Source organism: Callorhinus ursinus, unplaced genomic scaffold, assembly GCF_003265705.2.
Source record: "Callorhinus ursinus isolate GAN/ISIS: 27379988/994484 unplaced genomic scaffold, GSC_fseal_2.0 scaffold18, whole genome shotgun sequence".
NCBI lineage: Eukaryota > Metazoa > Chordata > Mammalia > Carnivora > Otariidae > Callorhinus > Callorhinus ursinus.
Window position 1 is genome coordinate 305,023 of NW_027397080.1, and position 21,578 is coordinate 326,600.

The 21,578-nt window shown below is 55.6% G+C and overlaps 1 protein-coding gene across 1 annotated transcript; it reads right to left on the minus strand.

Moving 5' to 3' along the window:
* Nucleotides 1-221: 221 nt before the first annotated feature.
* Nucleotides 222-19,120, minus strand: FAAH (fatty acid amide hydrolase). Its single transcript, XM_025856981.2, has 15 exons — nt 18,690-19,120; nt 13,000-13,113; nt 10,963-11,097; nt 10,594-10,727; nt 10,310-10,516; nt 10,017-10,057; nt 9,652-9,776; nt 8,635-8,760; nt 7,992-8,089; nt 6,281-6,380; nt 5,936-5,976; nt 5,081-5,120; nt 4,458-4,566; nt 3,761-3,906; nt 222-3,382 (listed from the first exon to the last, which is right to left on the minus strand). Exons 1-15 carry the CDS (start codon nt 18,882-18,884, stop codon nt 3,254-3,256), a joined length of 1,740 nt encoding a protein of 579 aa, XP_025712766.1. The 5' UTR covers nt 18,885-19,120; the 3' UTR covers nt 222-3,253.
* Nucleotides 19,121-21,578: the final 2,458 nt, after the last annotated feature.

Genomic DNA, 21,578 nt, shown 5'->3' on the forward strand with positions numbered 1-21,578 from the left:
TTAAGACACGGCCCCTGCTTTGGAGTATGGACAGAAGCACAAAGAAGTGTTCCAAGCAGAGGGGACCCATATAACACAAAAGCTCTGAAGCAGGTGCCACTAGCAGGAGATGATCCAGAAACGGAAAGGTGCTCATGTGGCTGGAGCATAATGAATGAGAGGAAGAGACACGCTAGAGGAGGCTCTAGAGGTAAGCAAGGGCCATGTCCCTCAGAGCATCGTAAGACACAAGGAGACTGGATTTTATTCTGGGTGAGATGGGAAGCCATCGGGCCTTGAAACACGTGACTCGATCTGATGTACACTTTCAAAGCCTCCCTCTGGCGACTGCACGGAAAGTGGACTGGGAAACAGGTGCGGATGGAGGCAGGGAAGCCCAGTTAGGTCACAGCACTGTCCAGAGGACGGGCAGGTGGCGTGGACTCAAGTGCTAGCGTACTGATGGAGACGGAGCACAGTGGCCGCTCACCGGCCACAGCGACCACCTCCCCCACCCCTCGGCATCATTTGCCTCCTCGTCTAACCTTTCCCCAAGCCCTGATCCCCCAGGGAGCAGAGGTGTTTGTGTTAATGTCCAACCACCCCCGTAAGCCCCAGAGCCTCTCCAGGATGGGAGTCAGGCTTGGTAGAGCTCGAGCACCGGTGAGCACAGGGCTGGGCAAGGCCACGCTGGGGCTCGAAGGGTGAAGCGGTGAAGCAGGGAAGGCAAGAGGACAGGCACCCCCACCCCACAGCCTTGCGTCTAAGAGCATGAGGATATTGGGGCGCCCGGGTGGCTCAGTCAGTTAAGCGGCTGACTTTTTTTTTTTTTTAAGATTTTATTTATTTATTTGACAGAGAGACACAGCGAGAGCAGGAACACAAGCAGGGGAAGTGGGAGAGGGAGAAGCAGGCTTCCCGCTGAGCAGGGAGCCCGATGCGGGACTCGATCCCAGGACCCTGGGATCATGACCTGAGCCGAAGGCAGACACTTAACGACTGAGCCACCCAGGCGCCCAAGCGTCTGACTTTTGATTTTGGCTCAGGTCATGATCTCAGGGTCCTGGGATCCAGCCCTCCCCCACTCCCTCCCACCCCGTTGGGCTCCCTGCTCAGTGGGGAGCCTGCTTGAGGATTCTCTCCCTCCCCCTCTGCCCACCCCTCCCCACTCATGCATGTGCACTCTCTCTCTAAAATAAGCAATCTTTTTAAGATTTTATTTGTTTATGGGGAGGAAGCATCAGTGGGGGGAAGGGGCAGAGGGAGAGGGAGAAGAAGACTCCTTGCTGAGCAAGGAGCCAGACTCTGGGCTCAATCCCAGGACCCTGGGATCATGACCTGAGTCAAAGGCAGACGTTTAACCAACTGAGCTACCCAGGTGCCCCCCCAATAAATAAGTCCTTTTAAAATTAAAAAAAAAAAAGCACAAGGATATCAGTAACCAAAGAGAAACAGGGCAGGAGTAGGAAGCTGGGGGGTGGGGCAGGTACAGATGATTCTATGGAATGATATGAGGCAAAATGACACAGTAGTTACAAGGAATCTGGGCAAAGTTCAGTGACCTGGCCAGCCAATCTAGGTGTCCGTGTTAGGTTAGGCCCTCTGATAAGCCCTTCGCGTCTACCCTGAAACCGATCCCACTGAGGTGGGGACACCACTGTCAGACAGTGCAGGGGCCACTGGGCATGTAACCCAGAAGGAAATGCCCCTCTGAAGGAGTAGGAAAGTCAGGAAGGAGAAGGAAGACTTGGGAAGGCAGCCTGCCCTGAAAAGAATTTGAAGAGAGCCAGGTAGAACCAGGGGCATGCCCGACCCGAGGGTCAGAAACATCCTTTACAGTAAACAGGGGAGCTAGGGCTGGGGCCAGGGGAGAGTAAGCTTTGCTTAAGGGGACCAAGAAGCCCCCAGATTAGTCACAGGCAATGCAGTCGTGTAAGAGGGAGGCTGGCAGATGGGGCAATGGTGAGACTCTGAGCAGAGACTGCTCACTTCCATCCCAACTGTCAATTCCCAAACCACCTCTCTCCCTACTCCTGGGCCATGGCCCTAGCTCAGGCCCCAGGCCCCCTTCCCCAGACTAGGATCACGGGGCAGCCTCCTTGCCCCTCTCCAGGCTCTGTTCTACCCAGTTCACTCTCTGCCCCGCACCTGTGTGATCCTTTAAGAGCCCCCCCACTGCCCTGAGACAGGATTCAAGTTCCTGAACTGACGCCCAAAGTCCACCTTGATTTGGCCTCCACCTACATCTCTGCTGCTTCTCCTTTGCCCATTCAACACCTCTGTCTACTGAACTCATCATGGTCTCTGGATGTATGGCTCCTTCTCCCTGGGATGTCCTTACTCCCATCTCAGCTTCTGGGAACCTTCTACACTCAACCCAGGTCCTCCTCCTTCAGGAAGCCTTCCTAGAACAATCTAGTCCTTGGCGGGTCCTGTGAGTGCTCTCTACCAGATGGCCTTGTCTCACCCTCGCTCCCGAGGCCGAGGGCCTCCTCACCCCCAACAGCGCCACGTCACGGCCAGCACTCCAGACTCCCAGCTGCCCTGAGCCTAGCCCTGTGCGGGCCACTAAGGACAAAGATACAGCATTAGGGTCCCTGCAGTCAAGGAGAGCCAGTGTCCTGAGAAAGGCAAACCCTCCCACAGATGCCCACCACACAGGACAGACTGGAAAGAAAGAGCCCACCTATTCCAGGGCTCAGAGGAAGGAGGGAAGGCCTTCTCGAGAAAGAGGGATCTGAGGAGGGCCTCAAAGGATTTAATGGCAGAGGAACAGAAAGGGCATCCTCGGCAGAGGGAAAGGAGCAAAGAAAGAAGAGAAGGGCAATGCCTAGCGAAGAAGGTCTTAGTCTAAGCAGGGGGAGCAGGGGAGGGGGAGGTGCTGGGGCTGCAAGGCTCCTGTGGGGGTTGGGAACCAGGAGACTGCCAAGGCCAGAGTAGGGCTCAAACCCCAGTGCCCTAACAATGCCAGCCAGAAAATATACAGACTAGAAACATTTCTTGACTGTTAATGGGTCTCTGCCCATATCTTACCCACCGGCTGCCACATGGCGGGGTGGGGGGTGTGTCAGGGCAGAGGGAGGGGACCAGAATGGGGAGCAAGGTCCAGACTCAGGGGGTTTGTGCTTCTCGTAGGGGATTGGGGGAGGGGGCCATGGAGGCCTCTGTCCCCGGCCGAACATTCCCTCCCAGGGTGGCCGCTACAACCGCACGAGGCTGGGTGCAGATTGAGAGGGTCTGGGCCCTCCGGAGCCAGGCGGCGGGCAGGCAGCAATCAGGATGGCCGCTTCTCGGGGCTCATCAGTCGCTCCACCTCCCGCATGAACCGCAGACACAACTCTTCCTGCCACGGCAGAGCCACGCACTGCACGGCCACAGGCAGCCCCACGCTCTTCTTCATGGCCTGCAGGGGACACAGGCATCAGGGTGGAAGGCAGTGGAGGCAGGCCCCCACCAGGGACCAGGACGCACCCCAGCTGGAGAGGAGGGGCAGCACAGCAGAGCCAGGCTGCAGTCTTTTGGGGGGTCTCGCATCAAGGAGGGCCGGCAAGGGGGCACCTGGCTGGCTCACTCAGAAGAGCATGTAACTCTTGATCTTGGGGTTGTGAGTTTGAGCCCCAGGTTGGGTACAGCGCTTACTTAATGGGGAGGGGAGGGGAGGGGAGGGGAGGCAAGGACTGCTCATGCTTATGCTGCTTCCTCCCCAGCAGCCAGAGTTGGGTATGGGTGGGCGTCCCAGGGAGGGGGCGCCCAGGGGCCAGGCCAGGCCCTGTGGCCTCACCTTCTGTAGTGCTTTGTCCCAGATATCCCCAAAGTAGCCCCTGTAATGCTCCATCCGGGCCTCATCCTCTGCGGTCACCGAGGTGACAGGCACCACCCCCGCGGGGAAGTCCAGGCAGTTGTAGAGCAGAGTGTAGCTGACTGCCGCTGAAAGGCACCACAGGCAGCTAGAGCCGCCAGAGGCGACCCTGCGACCCTCCGCAAGGCCCTGGGAGATGGTGCCCTGCCCCCACGGGCAGGGAGAGGCTCTCTCCCAGAGCCCAGACTTGAGTGGGGGACAAAGCCCAGGAATCCAGATTCCCGGCAGGCTGGAGAGCCTGCTGGAGCTTGCCCTGTGCCTCTGCCCAGGAAGCTTCCCCACCTGGACCGTTGTTCCTATTTTTCTTGGCTTTTCTAAACCCCACCAGGACTTTAAACCCCACCTCCCCAAACTGTAGGCTCCATAACTCAAGACCTCCCACTTCAGTGGTGCTGAGGACAGGGAGCCTGTTCCCTCCCAGAACATCCCAGATGACTCCCATCTCTCCAGCCAGTTCGGACTGTGAGGCCCCCAAGGGCGGGACCCTCCCCAAGGGGTGCAGCCCTCCGCCAAGACTCCTCTTGTACTTCCCAGCAGCCTGCAGGCACTGGGCTGAACTCACAGAAGAGGAGAAGCAGGTGGGAGTGTCCGAGGTGTGTGCTGGGACAGCAGACCTCACCTGTGGCCTTGCCTGGGGCATTCAGGTCCAGAGCAGGGCCCAGCATGGGGGTGAGCAGCACGTCCAGGTCCAGCGCCCTCCACTGGGCAATCACGGAGTTGCGGTACACCTGGGAGGATGCCAGCACACCAGGGGAAGCCCTCAGACCCAGCGCCTCGCTCGGACTCTTCAATGCAGGGACTGTAGCCGGAGTGGCTCTGGCCCCAGCACCTGCTTCTGCAGCTGGACTAAGCCACACTGGGATGGAGGTCCTCAGGGCACACAGGCACAGCTGCTTCCGGGAGGCCTCCATTGTTCTACCTCCCACATGAACTGCAGACATCATTTTTCCTGCCAGGGCAAGGCCACATAGTTCCCAACAGCACTGGGGCAGGGGGGCGGGGGCAGGGCAGAGAGGCATCCAGAACAGGAGCCTCAGACTGACTCAGCCCCCAAGGTGAGCACCCAGGCAAGTGAGGATCAGAGAGCAGGGCCCAAGCAGACCAGTCCAGGGAGTGGAAGGTGGAATGACAGGCCACTCCAGGGGCCCAGGGGACCCATGGCTAAGAGATCCCACTGGCAGGTGCCCTGTCCAGCTCCACCCCATACACCCCCCGACTCTAGTCTAGGGGCCCTGGCCTCACCTCGATCTCGTGCTGCAGTTCCCAGAGCTTGCCAGCCGACCTGGGCAGAGGAAAGGAGGTCACAGCCCATCAAGGTCACAGCCGTGGGGAGTAGCAACATCAGACCCCTACTCTTAATACCTCCCAGATCTCCCTCCTCCATGGACCCTTCTCAACTAGGGGAGCTCCAAGAGGGAAGTAGCACGGAAAGAAGTTCAAATCCCTAAGTTCATGTCCTGTGGAGAAAATCACGCCCCAAGAGGGATTTAGACTGTGTCACTTAGTTACTTTACAGCAGAGCCAGGCCCAGGTCAGGCCTGATTCCCAATGACCCTTAGGATACCAGAGAGACCAGAGCTGTCAAAGGTCCTAAATGCCTGGCAGTGAGAGAAGGGGCAAGTCTGCAGGATGTCAGGGCCTAAAAATGAGGCCATTTATGGTGTTCCCACCCAGGCCATGAGGGGGCGGCAGGACCCAGTGCAGCTCAGTTCCCGTCAGACGTCCAAGAGCAGCGTCTCTCACAGGTTCCCCAGGAACCCCCTCTCCCTTGGGCCTCCCTGATGCTTCCCTTCCTGGTCCTTTCTCCCCTCACCTCGCGGGGTCTGCTCCTCCCCACCCTGTCTCATCCCGTGATCTCCTTCAAGCCCCTCCTCTCTAGCCAGACCTGGACCCTGAGAAGACAAACTTCAAGGTCCCATCTGAAAGCCGCAGAGGCTGCCCCCCCCCCCACCCCTCCCCCCCCCCCCCGCCCCCCACCCCCGGCTGGACCCGCCGCAGAAGCGACTTCCCTCAGCTCCTCCCATCAGAAACCACTTAACCCCAGGTCAGGGGACAGGGAAGAGGGGGTCAGGGTCTAGGCACAGGAAATGTCCTTACCGGGGCTTCATGCTGTTAAGAAAAGCTGCCACCCTTGGGAGCTGCCAGAGGACAAACGCAGCGTCAGTAAGTCAGTCCTGGGCTCCGAGTGCAGACAACAGTCTTCTTCAGGCCACGTTACCTGTGCCTCCTCCCTCTGGCCCTCCCCCAGGTCCCCAGGCAGCACCTCTTTCAGCACGTGGCTGGCTGGAGGTCGCAGGGCATGGGGAGAGGACAGGAGTCTGGGGAGGGGCTGGCGAGAAGAGGAGGCCATGCGGGCCCAGACCAAGAGAGGCTAAGGCGATGGGAAGGGACCCAGAGGCTCCGTCCCAGCCCACTGCAGCCCTCCGCTCCTTGGGCCCTCACCAGAGGCTTCAGCACGAGAGCCAGCAGTCCTTTCAACCACCCTGGCATCTTCAGAATGGAGATCAGGTCCCCCAAGCAGGGGTCCACGAAATCACCTTTGCTGGGAGACAAAGGGTCCAATCCAGCACTCCCTCCCCAGGCCTCCCTCCTGGCTCGCCCCCACCCACAGCACCCCCAGCTCGGTGTCATCTATTCCGTGACACCACCTCCACTCCCTCCTCACCAGACTCTGGCAACCACTGGTCTCTAACCCCTTCATCTGCCTCCTTTCATTTTTTTTAAAGATTTTCTTTTTTTTCTTTAAGTAATCTCTATACCTAATGTGGGGTTCGAATTCACAACCCCAAGATCAAGAGTCCCATGCTGTATGGACTGAGCTAGCCAGGCACCCCTATCTACCTCCTTTTACTTAGTTTTTTTTTTTTTTTTTAAAGATTTTATTTATTTGAGAGATCGAGAGAGAGAGTACACATGAGTGGGGGGAGGGTAGAGGGAGAAGCAGACTCCCCGCTGAGCAAGGAACCTGACATGGGACTTGATCCCAGGACCCTGGGATCCTGACCTGAGCCGAAGGCAGACACTTAACAGACTGAGCCATGCAGGAGCCCCTATCTGCCTCCTTTTAGACATGTGACTTGTTTCTGCTGATCATTTGGAACGCCTGGACTCCACTCCATACCCACTGGAGCTTCCAAGGCAGGACTCCACGTCTCCCTCCCTGGCACACTCAGCTCAAAGCAATAAGGACTCAGTGACGGCAACATTTCCCCAGCCGGGGCCTGACACTGAGGGCATCCCCTATTGATGCCGATGCCAGCCTAGAGAGACAAGTGGAGCTGCCATGACTCTTATTTCTGAGGCTGTCTCTAGCTCTAGAGCTCAGAGAAAGGTCTCAGGAGGCTGACCCAAGGGCTTCATTCCCAGGGCCAGAGTGAGGGGCAGCCCCTCCTGCTGAAGCCTGGACCAAAGTCAGCTATAAAAGGAGGTCCAGTCAGCCCAGGCACATCAGCAGGGGGTACCTTCAGAGGTCTTGCACCCCTGTCAACCCTTAAGGACTGAAAGCTTCTAAGTGGAAACAGCTTCTCTAAACATGAGCTCTGGGGCGCCTGTGGGGAGCTCAGCGGGGAGCCTGCTTCTCCCTCTCCCTCTGCCTCTCCCCCTGCTTAGGATCTCTCTCTCTCTCTCTCTCTAATAAATAAATAAAATCTTTAAAAAAAAAAAGAGCTATAAAAAAATAAACTGCAAAGTCCCTTAAAGTAGGTCTGATCCAACCCACCCACTCTACAGAAGAGGAAACTACTCAAAAGGCAGGTCCAGCTCAAGTCAGAAGAGCCTGGAGTCACAGCATGATGTCTAGACCTCTCCCGTCTTGCTTCACCCTGCCCTTGTCTCTCAATCTTTCCCAAACAGACAAGCAACTCCCCTGCCCACCCCCTACCTCCCAATGAGTTTTCATCAATTGAGCTCTGCTCAATCCAGCCTCCCCTTGAGCCGGTACCTTTCTAAAGTGCCCCTGGCCAGGGATCTCCAGGCTCCATCTGCATAGTTAGAGGGGCGGTGAGGTCCCCGCCCAGAATGCTCTGACCTTCTTTGTGTTCAACTGAGGCCTGTTCCCCCATCTTCTCCTGTGAGTAACAGGACCCAGCTGCTCTCCCTGGGTCTACCCACGTCCCAGACCCCACCCCAGACCCCAAAGTCCAACATCACTCACAAGTTCTGCAGGAAGCTGTGGCCTCCATCACTGAACAGCCCACCGGTTGACAGGGTCTCCAGAGCATGGGGTATGTTGCTTGGCAGGAAGGGAACCAGCTGCGAGATTGAGGGGTGTAAGGCCCCCACACCTAGAAACCCTTGGCTCCCACGATCCCCATGCTGCCCAGGCAGCCCTGAGGAGGGACCGGACCAACCCTGCTGCCATGGCAGCCCTCAATGGAGCCACAGAGGCCGCCTTACTGACCCATGAACATTCCCTTAAAACGCACATCGTGAGAGAAGTCAAGCCACACATAAACTTGTCTCAGATAAGCAGACTAAAACCCATTGGCCCACCATCCTCTGGACAGCCATGCACCATGGTCTGTGGTTGACGGGAGCCTCCCAGGGCAGCGCTCACTCATCGCCAGCACAGGGCTGAGTTCACCATCGATCACAAAACCTAACGCTCATGATCAGCCCTCTATCCACGGGTCCCACAGCAACATCGCTTTGTGCCCAACCACAAAGCAATCGGGGTGTGCCCAATCACAAAGCAATCGGGGTGAAAGGATGCTGGGGACCGGTGGCAGCCACGGGTACCAGGAAGGTTTCCCTGAAGGAGGAGCCATACCAGGACTTCAGGGTCCCCACGGCCATACCGTGTGGCCAGCAGCCTCAAGGCTCTGCTTCGTCTCCAGCACGGCCCGCTGCATGGCCGGGGTGGGCATGGTATACTTGTCGGTCTCATAATACCCCACACGCAGAGGCCGAGAGCTTGTGTAGACCTGGGGGGGGGCAAAACCCTGGAGTCAGAATCAGGTGAAGAGAGAGCGGCCCAAAGTTGGGCTCCCAGAGATCAGAGAAGCTACTCAGCCCCAGACACAGCTGAGAGGTTGCAGCCTGGATCCCCCAAAAACCGAGTGCCTGAGAGGCCGGCCCTTTCTGCATCTGACCCTTTCACAAAACCCCTTCATAATCACTCTGCAGAAGGGGAACAGATGAGGATTCCCACTGGCGATATATGAAACTGAGGCTTCAGGTCTAGATAGGGAGATAGGCAAAGGGGCCTGGAGTGGGGCTGGGACTCGTCCCAGTCCACCCCGTGCAGACTGACAACACTAGGTCCAGAACCCAGGTTACCTGTCCCCTGAGTCGAGGCCCTCCACTGCCTGTTTCAAGACTGCAAGTCCTGGCTCCCATGATAATTCGTTCCAGACCGCAACACAGGGACCTCATCTCGTCCTCTCCCCCCTCTCAGGAAGGGCTTCTGAAACCACTGGGTTGTTAGAATATCCTCTGCCAAGGAGGGGGAGCTCACACCACCCAGCCTAGATCTCCTGCCTGCCAAGAAACACCCTAGTTCTCCCTCAAGTGGTTCTTGGGCTGAGAAGGGAGTCCTGTCTCTCAGAGCCGGCTGAGCCCAGAAGGTGGGACCTTTTCTCCTTAGAGGCCTCCCAGGCCAGTCTGAAAGCCCAGGAGTCGCCACAGGCGGGCAAGGGCTCCATCTGGTGGCTGTCTGTGGAGCAGCAGCTGAGCCTGGCTTCAGACCCCTGGGGGGTGGTTTTCAAGAAACAGAGCCTCCGAGGCCTATGCACGCTGCCTGGGGCTGCTCTCTGGGCTCAGGAGCACCAGCAATAACCAAACTCAACCCCACGCCCATCCCCAGCCCTGCTCACCTCCTCCCTGAAGGGCAGTGGGGGCACCGTGGGGTCCAAGCGGAACATGTCCTCACATAGCAGTGCTCGCAGGCACAGTGCTAGGCTTTCCACGTCCCGGGCCATGGGGCCGACTGAGAGCCGCACTGCGGGGGCAGGGAGGGGAAGGAAGAAAGATCACCCTGCCCTAATGGGCTCTGGGGCTGGGTCCAAGAGAGGGCTGGGCCATGGCCCAGGAGTGTGAGCAGAGACAAGGAGGTAGGAACTCAGACCTACACTAGCCTGAGAGTCAAACACTGCCCCCGGGAGACGGAGAGGCAGGGGTAGAGGTGGATCAGGCAGAGCCCCCCCCCACCCCAGTGCACTGAGGGAACCCCAGACCTCACCTGCTACCTGTCCATAGACACAGCCCTTCAGGCCACTCTTGCTGGATAAGAAACACAAGATGTTGGAAACGGGAAATGGTCACCCTCTGCCCAGCCCCAAACCCATATAGCAGCTTAGAACTCTCACCACTTTGGAAACTAGGAACCAAAGCCAGTGGTGCTGGGACGCTCCCCACCCCCAGCAAAACCCCAGTGAGGGAATCCCTCCCTGGGGCCTAGAGAGGTTGGAAACAAGGCCAAGATCACACAGCAAGAGACCCAGAGTCTCCTTCCACCCACCACCCACACCATACCTGATGCGGTTTGACGTGGGCTTGAGACCACAGATGCCACAGAAGGCGGAGGGAAAGCGGATGCTGCCTCCAATGTCAGTGCCTAAACCCAGGGGGGAGCCTCCAGCCCCAATGAGGGCTCCTTCACCCCCGGAGGAGCCACCTGGGGTTTTGGAGGACTTCCACGGATTCAAGGTCTGGCCAAAGAGGGGGTTACTGCAGTCATAGCTGGGGAAAGCAGGAACGGGTCAGCCCAGGTCACACTGGTGCTAGTGCCCCTGCCCCCACCCTGTACCCAAGCCCACCTGAACATGGACTGAGGGATGTTGGTGTGCACGAAGGGCACAGCGCCCTGGAGCTTCAGCACCTGCACCGCCACACTGTCACAGTCTGCGGGCGCGTTCTCGTTCAGGCTCAAGCCCAGCGTGGATTCCTGGCCCTAGAGGGAGGGACAGGCACCAAGAGGGGTGTGGCTGACGGCTCAGGGGCCCTTCAGCGGCAGAGGGTCCCCTCCTCCCGCCATCTCACAGGCCAAGGTGGGGCACACACCCAGGGTCCCTCCCAAGGCCTCGGGACCTGATACTTCCTCTGAGGGCCGGGGGTAACCCAGGAGGCAGAGCCGGCTGGCAGGGACAGGGGCGTGGGGTTGGAGCCCGAGAGGCGGCAGGGCACACCTTGTAGCTGAAGCACTCCTTGAGGCTCACAGGGACGCCATAGAGCAGGCCCCGCCGTGGAGCCTGGGACAGCTGAGTCTCACAGTCTGCCAGGTAGGTGGTCACACAGTTGGTCCCTTTGTTTACTTCCCAGGCCTGGAGGAGGGAGAAATGGACACAAGGCAGAGTGAGATTGGCCTTTTGTTTTTAATTGTGGTCGAATATACATTATATAAAATTGGCCTTTTAAAGGATACCCAGGGAAAGGGTAACCAGCCACATGGCCCAGAGCCAGGAGCACAGAGAATAATCTAGGGCCCAGCAACTCACCTCACTGGGGACATCTAGCCCCAGCCTCCCTGGCCTCAACCCCAAGATGGAGAGAGTACTTCCAGGGCCAGGGCACAACCAAGGTACCCAAAGGAGCAAGACACTGGCTTCAGATGCTCCCCAGAGGGGATGAGCTGGGAGGAAGATGACCTTTGGCCTCTAAGCCACATCTCTGTCAGTGAAGCAGACAGGGGCAGATCCCCATCTCAGGTCATGCTGGGAGTCAGCACAGAGCAGGGCTAGACCCAGGTTCCAGCCTCCCAGAGGCCAGCAGGTTTTCTCTTGCCCCAGGCCTGGCCCACACCCGCACCAGCTAAGCCTCCCCTCCCCCAGAAACTCTTGAATCTGATAATCAAGTCACATGGAGAAGTGACTGACTGATACAAATCATTTAAGGGGGTGGGAGCTTGCCTAAAAGGAAATGATGCATTAACGGGGGCCACCTGCCCTGGGGCCTCTCCATAGCCCTCAAACCACACTCAGCGGCGCCCTGTGGGAGGGCGGGCCAGGGCAGAATGATGTATGGCTTTCAGCAAATACGCCTGTCCCTGTGAGGCATCTGAGGAAGATGGGTGTGGGCCCCGCTGCTGCACCTTGGCCCATGAACTCTGTGGGTGATTAGGAAGGGCAGCCACTTTTCAGGGACACCGAATGAGGAGACACAGCACAGTCTGCTGAGCCTGCCAGTGTCCCCTCGGGCATCCAGTGCAGGAGCTTGGGGTCCTCCCTCCATAGTCAGGCTCCCTCTCCCTCCCCCTTGCTCAACTGGTAGTCACTCACCCCACTGTCACCCATGCCCATCACACTCTGTTTCAGGAAACCACAAGCAAGGCAACTCATAAAGCACAACTCTTTCCTTCATTTCATTTCAAACAGGTGCCTGGAACACTTGCTACATGAAAGATATAGTGTCTGGCACTAAGTACGAAGACAAATAAGACAAGCTCTGTCCACAAGGGGCCCGCGTTGACAGGGGAAAGAGGACAAGGTGAGCGCAACAAGGCCCAGAGAAATGTGTTAAAAAGTGAGCGCTGGCGCGGGAACCCTAACTCCCTGGAAGAGGGCCTCCTTCTCTGAGCCCAGAAGGTTCAGCCGGTGGTGCCTGCTACCCCAAGTGGGGCAAAGAAGAGGGAGAAGAGCCTTCCAGGTAAAGGGAATCCTGCACAAGGCAGGGCTCAGCATGGCAGGCTCTGGGTGCCAGGGAACCACCGGCAACTACTGCTGCCCACCCTCCAGAAGGCCTTGGCCAGACAGGATGCCGGAGACCGAAGAGGAGAAGAGCAGAGTCTGAAGAACTGCAGACCTGAGAGGGCATCAGGCAGGAGGCTGGCGATCCATGGTGGAGGGAGACGGTGGTGGAGGACCAGGGTGGCTGCTGGGGGGATGGGGACAAGGGGTTGGACTGGAGAGAGCTATAGAAAGAGAACAGACCATACTTGGTGACCGGTGGGTGGAGGCGGGAGGGAGAGGGAAGTCTGGGCTGCAAGCCAGGCTTCTAGCTAAGACAACATGCTCAGTGTCGCCCCCACACAAACACACACACAGAGTCAGCTCCTCTCTCTCTCTCTCTCTTTCTCTTTCTCTCATGCACCTCCTGGCAGCCCCTGGCACTGTGGTTCCCCCCCCCCCCCCCCCCCCCCCCCGACCCTCAGAGAGACAAATTCCAGGCCGGGTTTTCCCCACAGCCTTTGCAGAGAGAGAGAGGATCCCTGGCAACAAGGGCCTTACCTTTCCCAAGTAGGTGAAGACTGCCGCCTCAGCGGACAGCTCCCCACTGTGTAACTTCTGCACCAGCTGAGTCAGGGGCAGGGCCAGCAGTGCCTCTGAGTCGAGGTCAGGGTTCTGGAAAGACACCTCAGGTGAGTACGCCCTCTCCCCACAGTCCCCAGGTGCCTACAGCAGACACCCATGGCCCGTGCCCCTAGGTCCCGATACCTGCCAAAGCAGATGCTCATGTCACATGCCAATCCATGACAGACGTGCCCACCTGCAGCTCTGACACCAGAAATGTGGCCCAGCCTAGGCAGGTCCTTGTCACCTATGGACAGTGCAAATAACCTTCTTCCAGAAGGTTATCGGAGGCAGTGCCCCAGGAAAGGCCATGCCCAGGCTGATTATGAAACCATTACAAACCACAACCACTAAGAGCTGCCTGTAGGCACCCCACTAGTAGGTACACTCTGTATGGTGATTAAATCTTGTTACCATTCCCATTGCACAGATAAAGAAACTAAAGCATTGAGAGGCTATGGTACCTAGGACCATACAGGCGAACTATAGTTCTCTGCCCACTCAACATAGGCTGTCCACTGGCTATCCACCTGCACCTAACCACCCCACCCCTGGCAGGGGAGGCATAAAAAAAAGAAGACACTGTCCTGGGTGGTTGGGCGGTGGTTGGCAGGAGGGGGATCTCTGAATCACAGCCACCATTTCGCAGCCCCACTCTCTCCTGCCCTCGCCAAGGTCACCAGGGCCCTCCTCTCGCCAAATCCGAGAGATACTTGATTCTGTTCTTTGCTCCATGTCTCACTGAGGGATTCAAAGGTACTGAGACCACACACTGGCTCTCTTCAACTGCCTCTGGTTTTCTCCAGCTTCTCTGCTACTTGTGTCATCCATTTATTCAGTCAGTCGGCAAATATGTTCTGAGCACCTACTATGTGCCAAGGACTACGTTAAGGGCTATGAATTTAGAGGCAACCAAGACAGACAAGTCCCTGCTTTCAGAGAGCCTGCACTCAAGAAAAGAAACAAGTCAACACATGATGGACAGCTCACGGAAAGTGCAAGAAGGCAAGTACACACTGCTGTGATGGAAATAACAGAGGACTGACTCAGATGCGATGGTCAGGCCTCGCCGAGGAGGTGACATTTTTTCGGCTGTGATCTGAAGGATGAGAAGGAGCCAGACGTGGGAAAGACAGAGTCCTCTTGTTCTGTCTCTGAGGCTGGAAGAAGTGAATCCTTCTCTCGTGGCCCCCATCCAGGCTCTCCACCTGCCCCGCCGGCCTCCTGACCCAATCAAGCTCCGGTGCTCACAGGCTATTCCCATTGCCACCCACCCGTGTGTCCCTCCCCCCGAGCTCACTGCTCCCCCGCTTTCCCTTGGTTCCTGCTCCCTGTACCCTTGCTCAGGGAAGGGCCGTCAGTCTATCCAGGGAGGAAAGTGAGAAAAAAGGAGTCATCCCAGACCCCTCCTTCTCCCTCCCACCCACAGCCAAACCCAGTCAGTCACTGTGCTCACTAAGTAGCTCTGGAAAACAACCACTTCTCCAACCCGTCTACCAAGACCCTCGCTGGTGCCCAGCTTTCTCTCCTGGCTCACACAGAGGCCACCTAAGTGGCTGCCAGGCCCAAGGCAGGCGCTGCCCACCCGCCCTTCCTGCCAGGCTAAACAGTGCAAAGCCTGTCAGGCCTTGCCTCTCACCTGAAGGTCCCTGTCACACCACAAGCCCCAGAGGTGTGCCAGGAGGTGCTTCCAGGCACCTGTCTGACTCCTCTGCACCCCTCCCTGAGACACCACCTACTCACGCCCTCCACACACGCCCACCACACAACCTTGGTACCCCGGCTTTAACAGAAAGAACACTCTATCCCCTGCCCTTAATTTGTTAAAGAGATATGTTACTTACTTGGGATAATCTGTATCTATAGATATATAGATATAATACAAATACATACATACAGATATTTATAGATATATATTATATATATATATTTATCATATATATATATATAATACAGGGAGCCACAAAGAAGAAAAAAATGAATCATGATATCTCCACACACACAAGATAATCCCTGGTGATATATTTTTTAAAAAGAGACAAAAAATGAAAAATGAACATTTACCCCACCCACCCCGAGGACCACCCTGCCCAGGCCCTCTTCTGAAAAGGAAACCATAAGGTTTCTAATGAAACCTTACAGGGGAAAAAAAATGTTTATGAAAAACCCACCGTGTAGGGAATTGTATTTATATATTCTGGCTTTGCACAAAGGAATCATACCATATAGACATTACTTGCTACACCTTGCCTTTCTCACTTCATGATGAAAATAGCAAAATGGCTTTTTTTTTTCTGATTATATAAATGTGCCCACTGTAGAAAAGAATGCCTAACAGTATGGGGAAGAAAGTAAAAATCAGCGAAGGGCCCCCCGCCCCCACGAGGGTAATTACCACCAACGGTCTGGGCACCACCATTTCCCACCTTGCAACAAGACACCACGGAGTCCCTGTGTGTCTCCCCTCGACACTGTCAGCAAGCTCCCTCCATTCTCAGCACAGATTTTAACTCTGTCTTTTGTTCTTGGGTGTGGATGGCTGATGACACTGTTGCTAACGGTTATTTTTAAGTCTTCAACTAGTTATCAGGCAGCTGAGACATTTCTTCTTCCACAAGACACCCAAGAAGGCCTGCGTGTCTCCGGGGCCAGTCCACAAATGCGAGCGCGATGACATTCGAATGGAAATGCAGAGATGTGTACAAACAAGTTCTAACAAAGCACAGGGCCACCCCGTGGCATTCTTTTTCAAGGGAGGGACACCACTGCTCCCCACCAGCTGTTTTTCTCCTTGAGGCCCCTACTGTCCTAATTTCTGGGATCCTCCATGTTTTTTTTTCTTTTCCCCTCATGGTTTTTATCACGTTTGTTCTATTTCAATATATCTTTTCCATTGGGTCATGTAGGCCACGGATCCTGGTCTCAACAAATGATTCGTCTACTGAATCATTTTGCTTTAAAGTCAGGCTTGGAGAAGGCCAGGAGGTGGAAGCATGGGTCAGACCCAACAGAAGGAAGCGGCATTTGTGAAGACCAGTGGGGTTCTGACAAAACAGGTTGTCAGAGATGTGGGCAAGGGCACAGAGGTGTGAGCAGGTGCTCTGGTATGTCTCTCCCAGCCATCATATTCTAGGGATGCTAGTCCCTCTCTTCAGTCTAGAAAGGATATTAAAACTCATTCGGGGGGGGGGGGGAAGAAGTGGGCAAAGAGTTGTTACAGATTAAGCCTCACACAGTCAACAGAGAGTTACCAGAAACAGGCTTTACTCTAGAGCTGCTCAAGAGTCGAAAGAGGTGAAGGATTTTGTGATGATTCAAGAGATGCTTAGGGGGAGGGGGCTGGGGGGATGGGCTAGCCTGGTGATGGGTATTAAAGAGGGCACGTTCTGCGTGGAGCCCTGGGTGTTATGCACAAGCAATGAATCATGGAACACTACATCAAAGACTAATGATGTAATGTATGGTGATTAACATAACAATAAAAAATTTAAAAAAAGAGAGAGATGCTTAGGATCCCCAGCGATGCCTGGGAACGCTGGCGGTATCTGGACCCCCAGCTAGCTTCATCAGCAGTCTATCAGCCTGGGGCTGTACCACCAGCTGCTCCATCCCTCCAGGGCCTGCCCTGAGCCCTGCTTACCTCACTGCCCCTTGCTATTTGGGGCTGGGCCAAAAAAGCCGCAGAAGAAAGGCTGCTGAGACAGCCTCAAAACCCACATCCCCACCATCCTGCGCCTCCAGAGCCAAGCAGAAAGGCATTTGGGGGCAGGAAGGAGGAAGGAGCTGGTCCCAAGGTCCCTAGGGACTGAGTTCGGCTAAACCACCTACCTCTTAACTGCCCCCAGGGCCTTCAGAGCTACTGTTGTCAGGACCCCATCCCTTTGCTGATTGTGCAAACCAGGGAGACTACTGAGATCGTTCTTTCTCCTCTACAATCACTGGAAAGTCAACAAGTAAATTTCACAGTTCACTCACTTGGAAGAGCCAAGCGTTGGCATTCTGAGGCCAGGCTTTCCTGCCCCGGGCAGGGTGCAAAACAGCATTTTGTATTTCAGAGCCAAAACTTCTATCCTGGAAGATTTTGTTCTTAAAAATAATGAGAGACAGTTGCTCCAGACGGAAACTGTGTAGATGCTGGTGTTTGGAGCTGAAGTGAAGGAAGACCCACCACCCTTCTACGGCCTCATGCTCCTGCCAGCAAGTGGGTTTCTTGTTTCTTGTGACGAGGAGGGGAGTTTAGCAGGCAGGAACTGTGGGCTGATCCCTGAAGCTGCCCCCACACAGTTCTTGCTGGTAGAACCGGCTGGCTGCAGTTCTGGCAGTTACTCCAGAACAGGGGCCTCGGGAGCAGTGGAGGGTAAGGGGCTGAGCCCAGTAGCATTGCAAGGATCCCCGAGTGGGATACCTTGGAGCTCAGCCAGAGAAGGGGGACTAGACAGTGAAGAACTTGGGCTCAGCTACGGCCAACGGCCAGTCTGGATTGAACTTCTAAAACCTGACTGACGGTGGGCTTTTCAGCCAGCTTAATGAAAAGAGGCTGGAACCAGATACATATTTATGTCAACAAATAAATAAATATTACATATCCTGGCCCCGGAACGGTGTGGAGTATATTCATAGCAGCTAAAACCTCACTGTGATCGAGGCTTCACCCTGGGCCTGGCATCCTAAGGCCCGGTCTCCCTACCTAATATCTCCCCCTGCTCTCCCCCGCTGGAATGAGGCTGGAGAGTCCCACTGGACATCTAGGTTCTAGTTCCAACTCTGCCCCAACTCTAAAATCACTTGCTGCCGCTGAGCATCTGCTAAGTGCAATTTTCTGTGACTCCTGCCCTGGCTCCTACCTAGGCACATCCTCCTGACTCCTGTTGTGTCCCCAGTCACCTGGAATGCTTTCCCACTTGTCAGATCTGAATCCTATCAAACACAAACCCTCACAAACAATCGTGGCAAGTTTTTCCTCTCTTGGCACATAAGAACATCTCTCAGAATTTATCATTTTGACTTCTAGCTGGGTCCAGTGTCTCAAACACCTGGAGTGAAAGTCCCCTCCTCTAGGTCCCTCCCTGGCGCCTAAACAAACACTGAGCGGATGCTGAAGGAGAAAAGCTTGTTGACAGATCATCCAGGGAAGGACTGGAATTACACCTGCTCAAGGAACGGGACCTATCAGGGGTTAGAACAACACCTGGGCGGCAGGAGCTGGGGAAACTATCCAGCCCGGCTCCCTGGTGGCACTTGGGCAAATCCTTCCCTGGCTCGCTTTCAGGATCATCACGCACAACCACTTTGAACTGTGAGCGCTCCAGATTTCCTTGGCCATCCCCCTCTGATTCCAAAGTCCAGGCTTGAGATTCTTTGGTACCGAGCAAAGCTCCTCTTTCTTTGACCCGGTGCGACGATGTCCTTTCAGGACCTGCCCTGGCCCTTTCGTCTCCCTGCCTCTCCCCTTGGCTGGCTCTACCTGACTCGGAAAGAATACGGAAGGCATTAGGGCGTGGAGAGGTTCCGAAAGTAAAACCTGCGCTGCCCGCCACCTGCCTCTCCGCGAGCCAGTGCGCCTGAGAATGCTGCCAGGGATATCCCCGCCCTGTGCCTCCCCACACACACCGGACCCGAACGGTCACCTGGAGGCGGAAGCGCTGCGCCGCCTTGTCCATGGTCTCCAGGGCCGCCCGCTGCCTCTGTCGCGCCCGGGCCACCGCGCCCCGCGCCGGGCGGCGACTTGACCAGCGCAGGGCCACGGCCGCCGCCACGAAGCAGCAGGCCAGGGCAGCCCCAGAAGCGCCAGACAGCGCGGCCCACAGTTCGTCCAGCACCATGATCTCCCGCCGCCGACCGCTGCCAAGAGCAACAGATGCGGACGTGCCGCCGCAAAACCCGGCCTGGATCCGCCTAGGATCCCGCGCCCGCGTGCGCGGAAGAGGCGGGAGGAGGGCGGCGCGGCCGCCGGCCGGCGGGAAAGCGCGCTGTTGCCTGGCAGCGGGCTTAGGCCGCCAGCGCGCGAAGCTCAAGGTCAAGCCCGCACCCGGCTGGCCGGGAGGGGTGGGAGGGGCAACCGCTTCCCCCGGGCGCCCTCGATAAGCCTCCGCCCCGCGCACGCCACAAGCCCCAGCTCTCGAAGACGGGACTAGCCGGAGCCCCCTGCGGGAAAGGCCGGCCAAGAGGACAGGGAGCCGCGACCGACTGACTGGGCTCGCGGACCTGATTAATCCCCGCAAACAGTTTAGAAGCATCTTTCCAGGAGACCCTCCCCGGGTGCCCACCTCTCCCATGCTCGGGGCTGCCAGGGGCGCCAGGCGGGAGGGGCCCAGGAAGTCCCCTAGGGAGCCCACCTGCTGCCCCTTCCCCTCTCCCAACCCTGGGACCCCGCGTCTCTCTCCCAGGGCTCTTCATGGCCAAACCACCCACCGCTTGTCCTTTTGCTCAGTCACCTCCTACAGACTGACTTTCCCAGACTCACCCTTCTCCAGTCATGGGACCTTCTGGATTTTACATCCAGAGAGCAGAGAGAACGCCTGACCAGGGGTCTGGGGACCTGGCAGTCTTCATTAGGGGGATGGGGGTCTTACATACACACACAAAATACTCCCATCCAGGCGTCTCTCATAGGACTTTATGTTTATGTGCTTTATCTCATTTGTCCTCCCAACAGACCCACGAGGAAGGCATTTTATTATTCTCATTTTACAGCAGAGGTAACTGAAGCCAAGAGGAGGGGTTAAATGACCTCTGTGGGTCACACACATGGCTGAGTGGGGACTGAAACTCAGCTCTAGTCTCAAGCCATTGCTCTTAACCAGCAAGCTTTACCACCATTACTGCTCCTGGAAGTGAAACTCTGTGGGACGCACGGTGGGAATGTGCTTTGTGGCTGGAAATGCTGTCTGCTGAAACACTCTGCTGGTACTCCAGCTCTATGTTTACTTCTCTGAATCTGTGCCTTAACGTGTAAAAGAGGGATGGTTAAAATGCCTACCTCACAGGATTGTTACCAGTATGTGAGGTCCTTTACGTTGGGTGCCTGGCACATAGTAGGCTCTCCATAAATGTTTATTGACTGAATGAAAGACCCACCTGTGAAGAGCCTAGATGTGTTAAACTTAAAACTGTCAGTCGGGAGCCTGGGTGGCTCAGTCAGTGAGTCCACGGTGAGTCTACCGACTCTTGATTTTGGCTCAGGTCGGGATCTCAGGGCCAGGGGATGAGCCCCACCACCACTGCCACACTCAGCTCAGAGTCTGCTTGAGATTCTCTCCCTGTCCCTCTGCTCTCTCTAAAATAAATAATGAAATAAATGTTTATAAATAAATAAAACTATCAGTTATTTTAACAGCCAAATGGTTTATTCCAGAATAGCAGAGAGTTGCAACTCCTGACAAACAAGCCAGGCCAAAGCCACAGGCAGGTCCAGGGCACAAAGGAGAGGACAGCTCTTTTACAGAGGAAAGGGGGAAGTTAGGAAGGGCTATTAGAAACAAAAAGTCCATTGGAGTAAACTGGGAATTTGAAGTATAGTGGCTTTTCATTGGCTGAGGTTATGACATTCTCTCATTGGCTGAGCTGCTGCTGTGGGAGGAGAAAACCTTTTTTTCCTTCCAGCTGGGTAGTAAAACAGTGTGAATGTGTAAGGTGCCTCACTTCCTCCTGGGTCTGCAGTTGAGTGATAGGGCATGAGAGCTCTTCCTTCTGGCCTGGTGACTGCACTTTACACGAGGTTTCCTGGGGCACCTGGCTGGCTCAATTGCTAGAGCATGCAACTCGTAATCTTGTGGTCCTGAGTCTGAGTCCCACACTGGGGGTAGAGTTTACTTAAAAAATAAAATAATAAATGAAGTTTCCTGTTACGACTTTTCACACATGTATTGGAAGAATCCAGACTGAGGGTCTTGTAAGTTGCTGTCAGGCTCTTGAGCATATTCTGGAGAGGTCCAAACCCTTGTGTTTTTAAGTCTTCAATCCCAGTTGAATGCTACTGAGTTCCTACTCAGCTCTCATAGCCCTTTGTAAGTTTGGCTAGGAGAGCTGACAATGCAGGATGATGGAAACCCCAATCTGAAGTAGGTCTTGTAAGGTCATCTCACCCCATTTCCTGATAGAATAAAGGGATTCTAGCCTTTGACTCAATGCTTTGCTTTCTGGGTGATCTTGGGTAACTCAATTTTCCCTTTTTTTTTTTAAGATTTTATTTATTTATTTGTCAGAGAGAGAGAGAGAGAGCACAAGCAGGGGGAGCAGCAGACAGAAGGAGAAGCAGGCTCCCCTCTGAACAGGGAGCCCAATACAGGACTGGATCCCAGGATCCTGGGATCATGACAGAACCCAGGCAGATGCTTAACCGACTGAGCCACCCAGACATCCTTCAAATTTCCCTTTTGTAAAATGAGAAGCATTCTTCCTGACACACTCTCCCTCTCAAGAAAGAGAAACTAAGATTATAGTTATGGGGACACCATGGCCATTCTGAGGCTTAATCACCAAGTTTGTAACCTGCTGTAAGTTGGGCCAAAATTTGT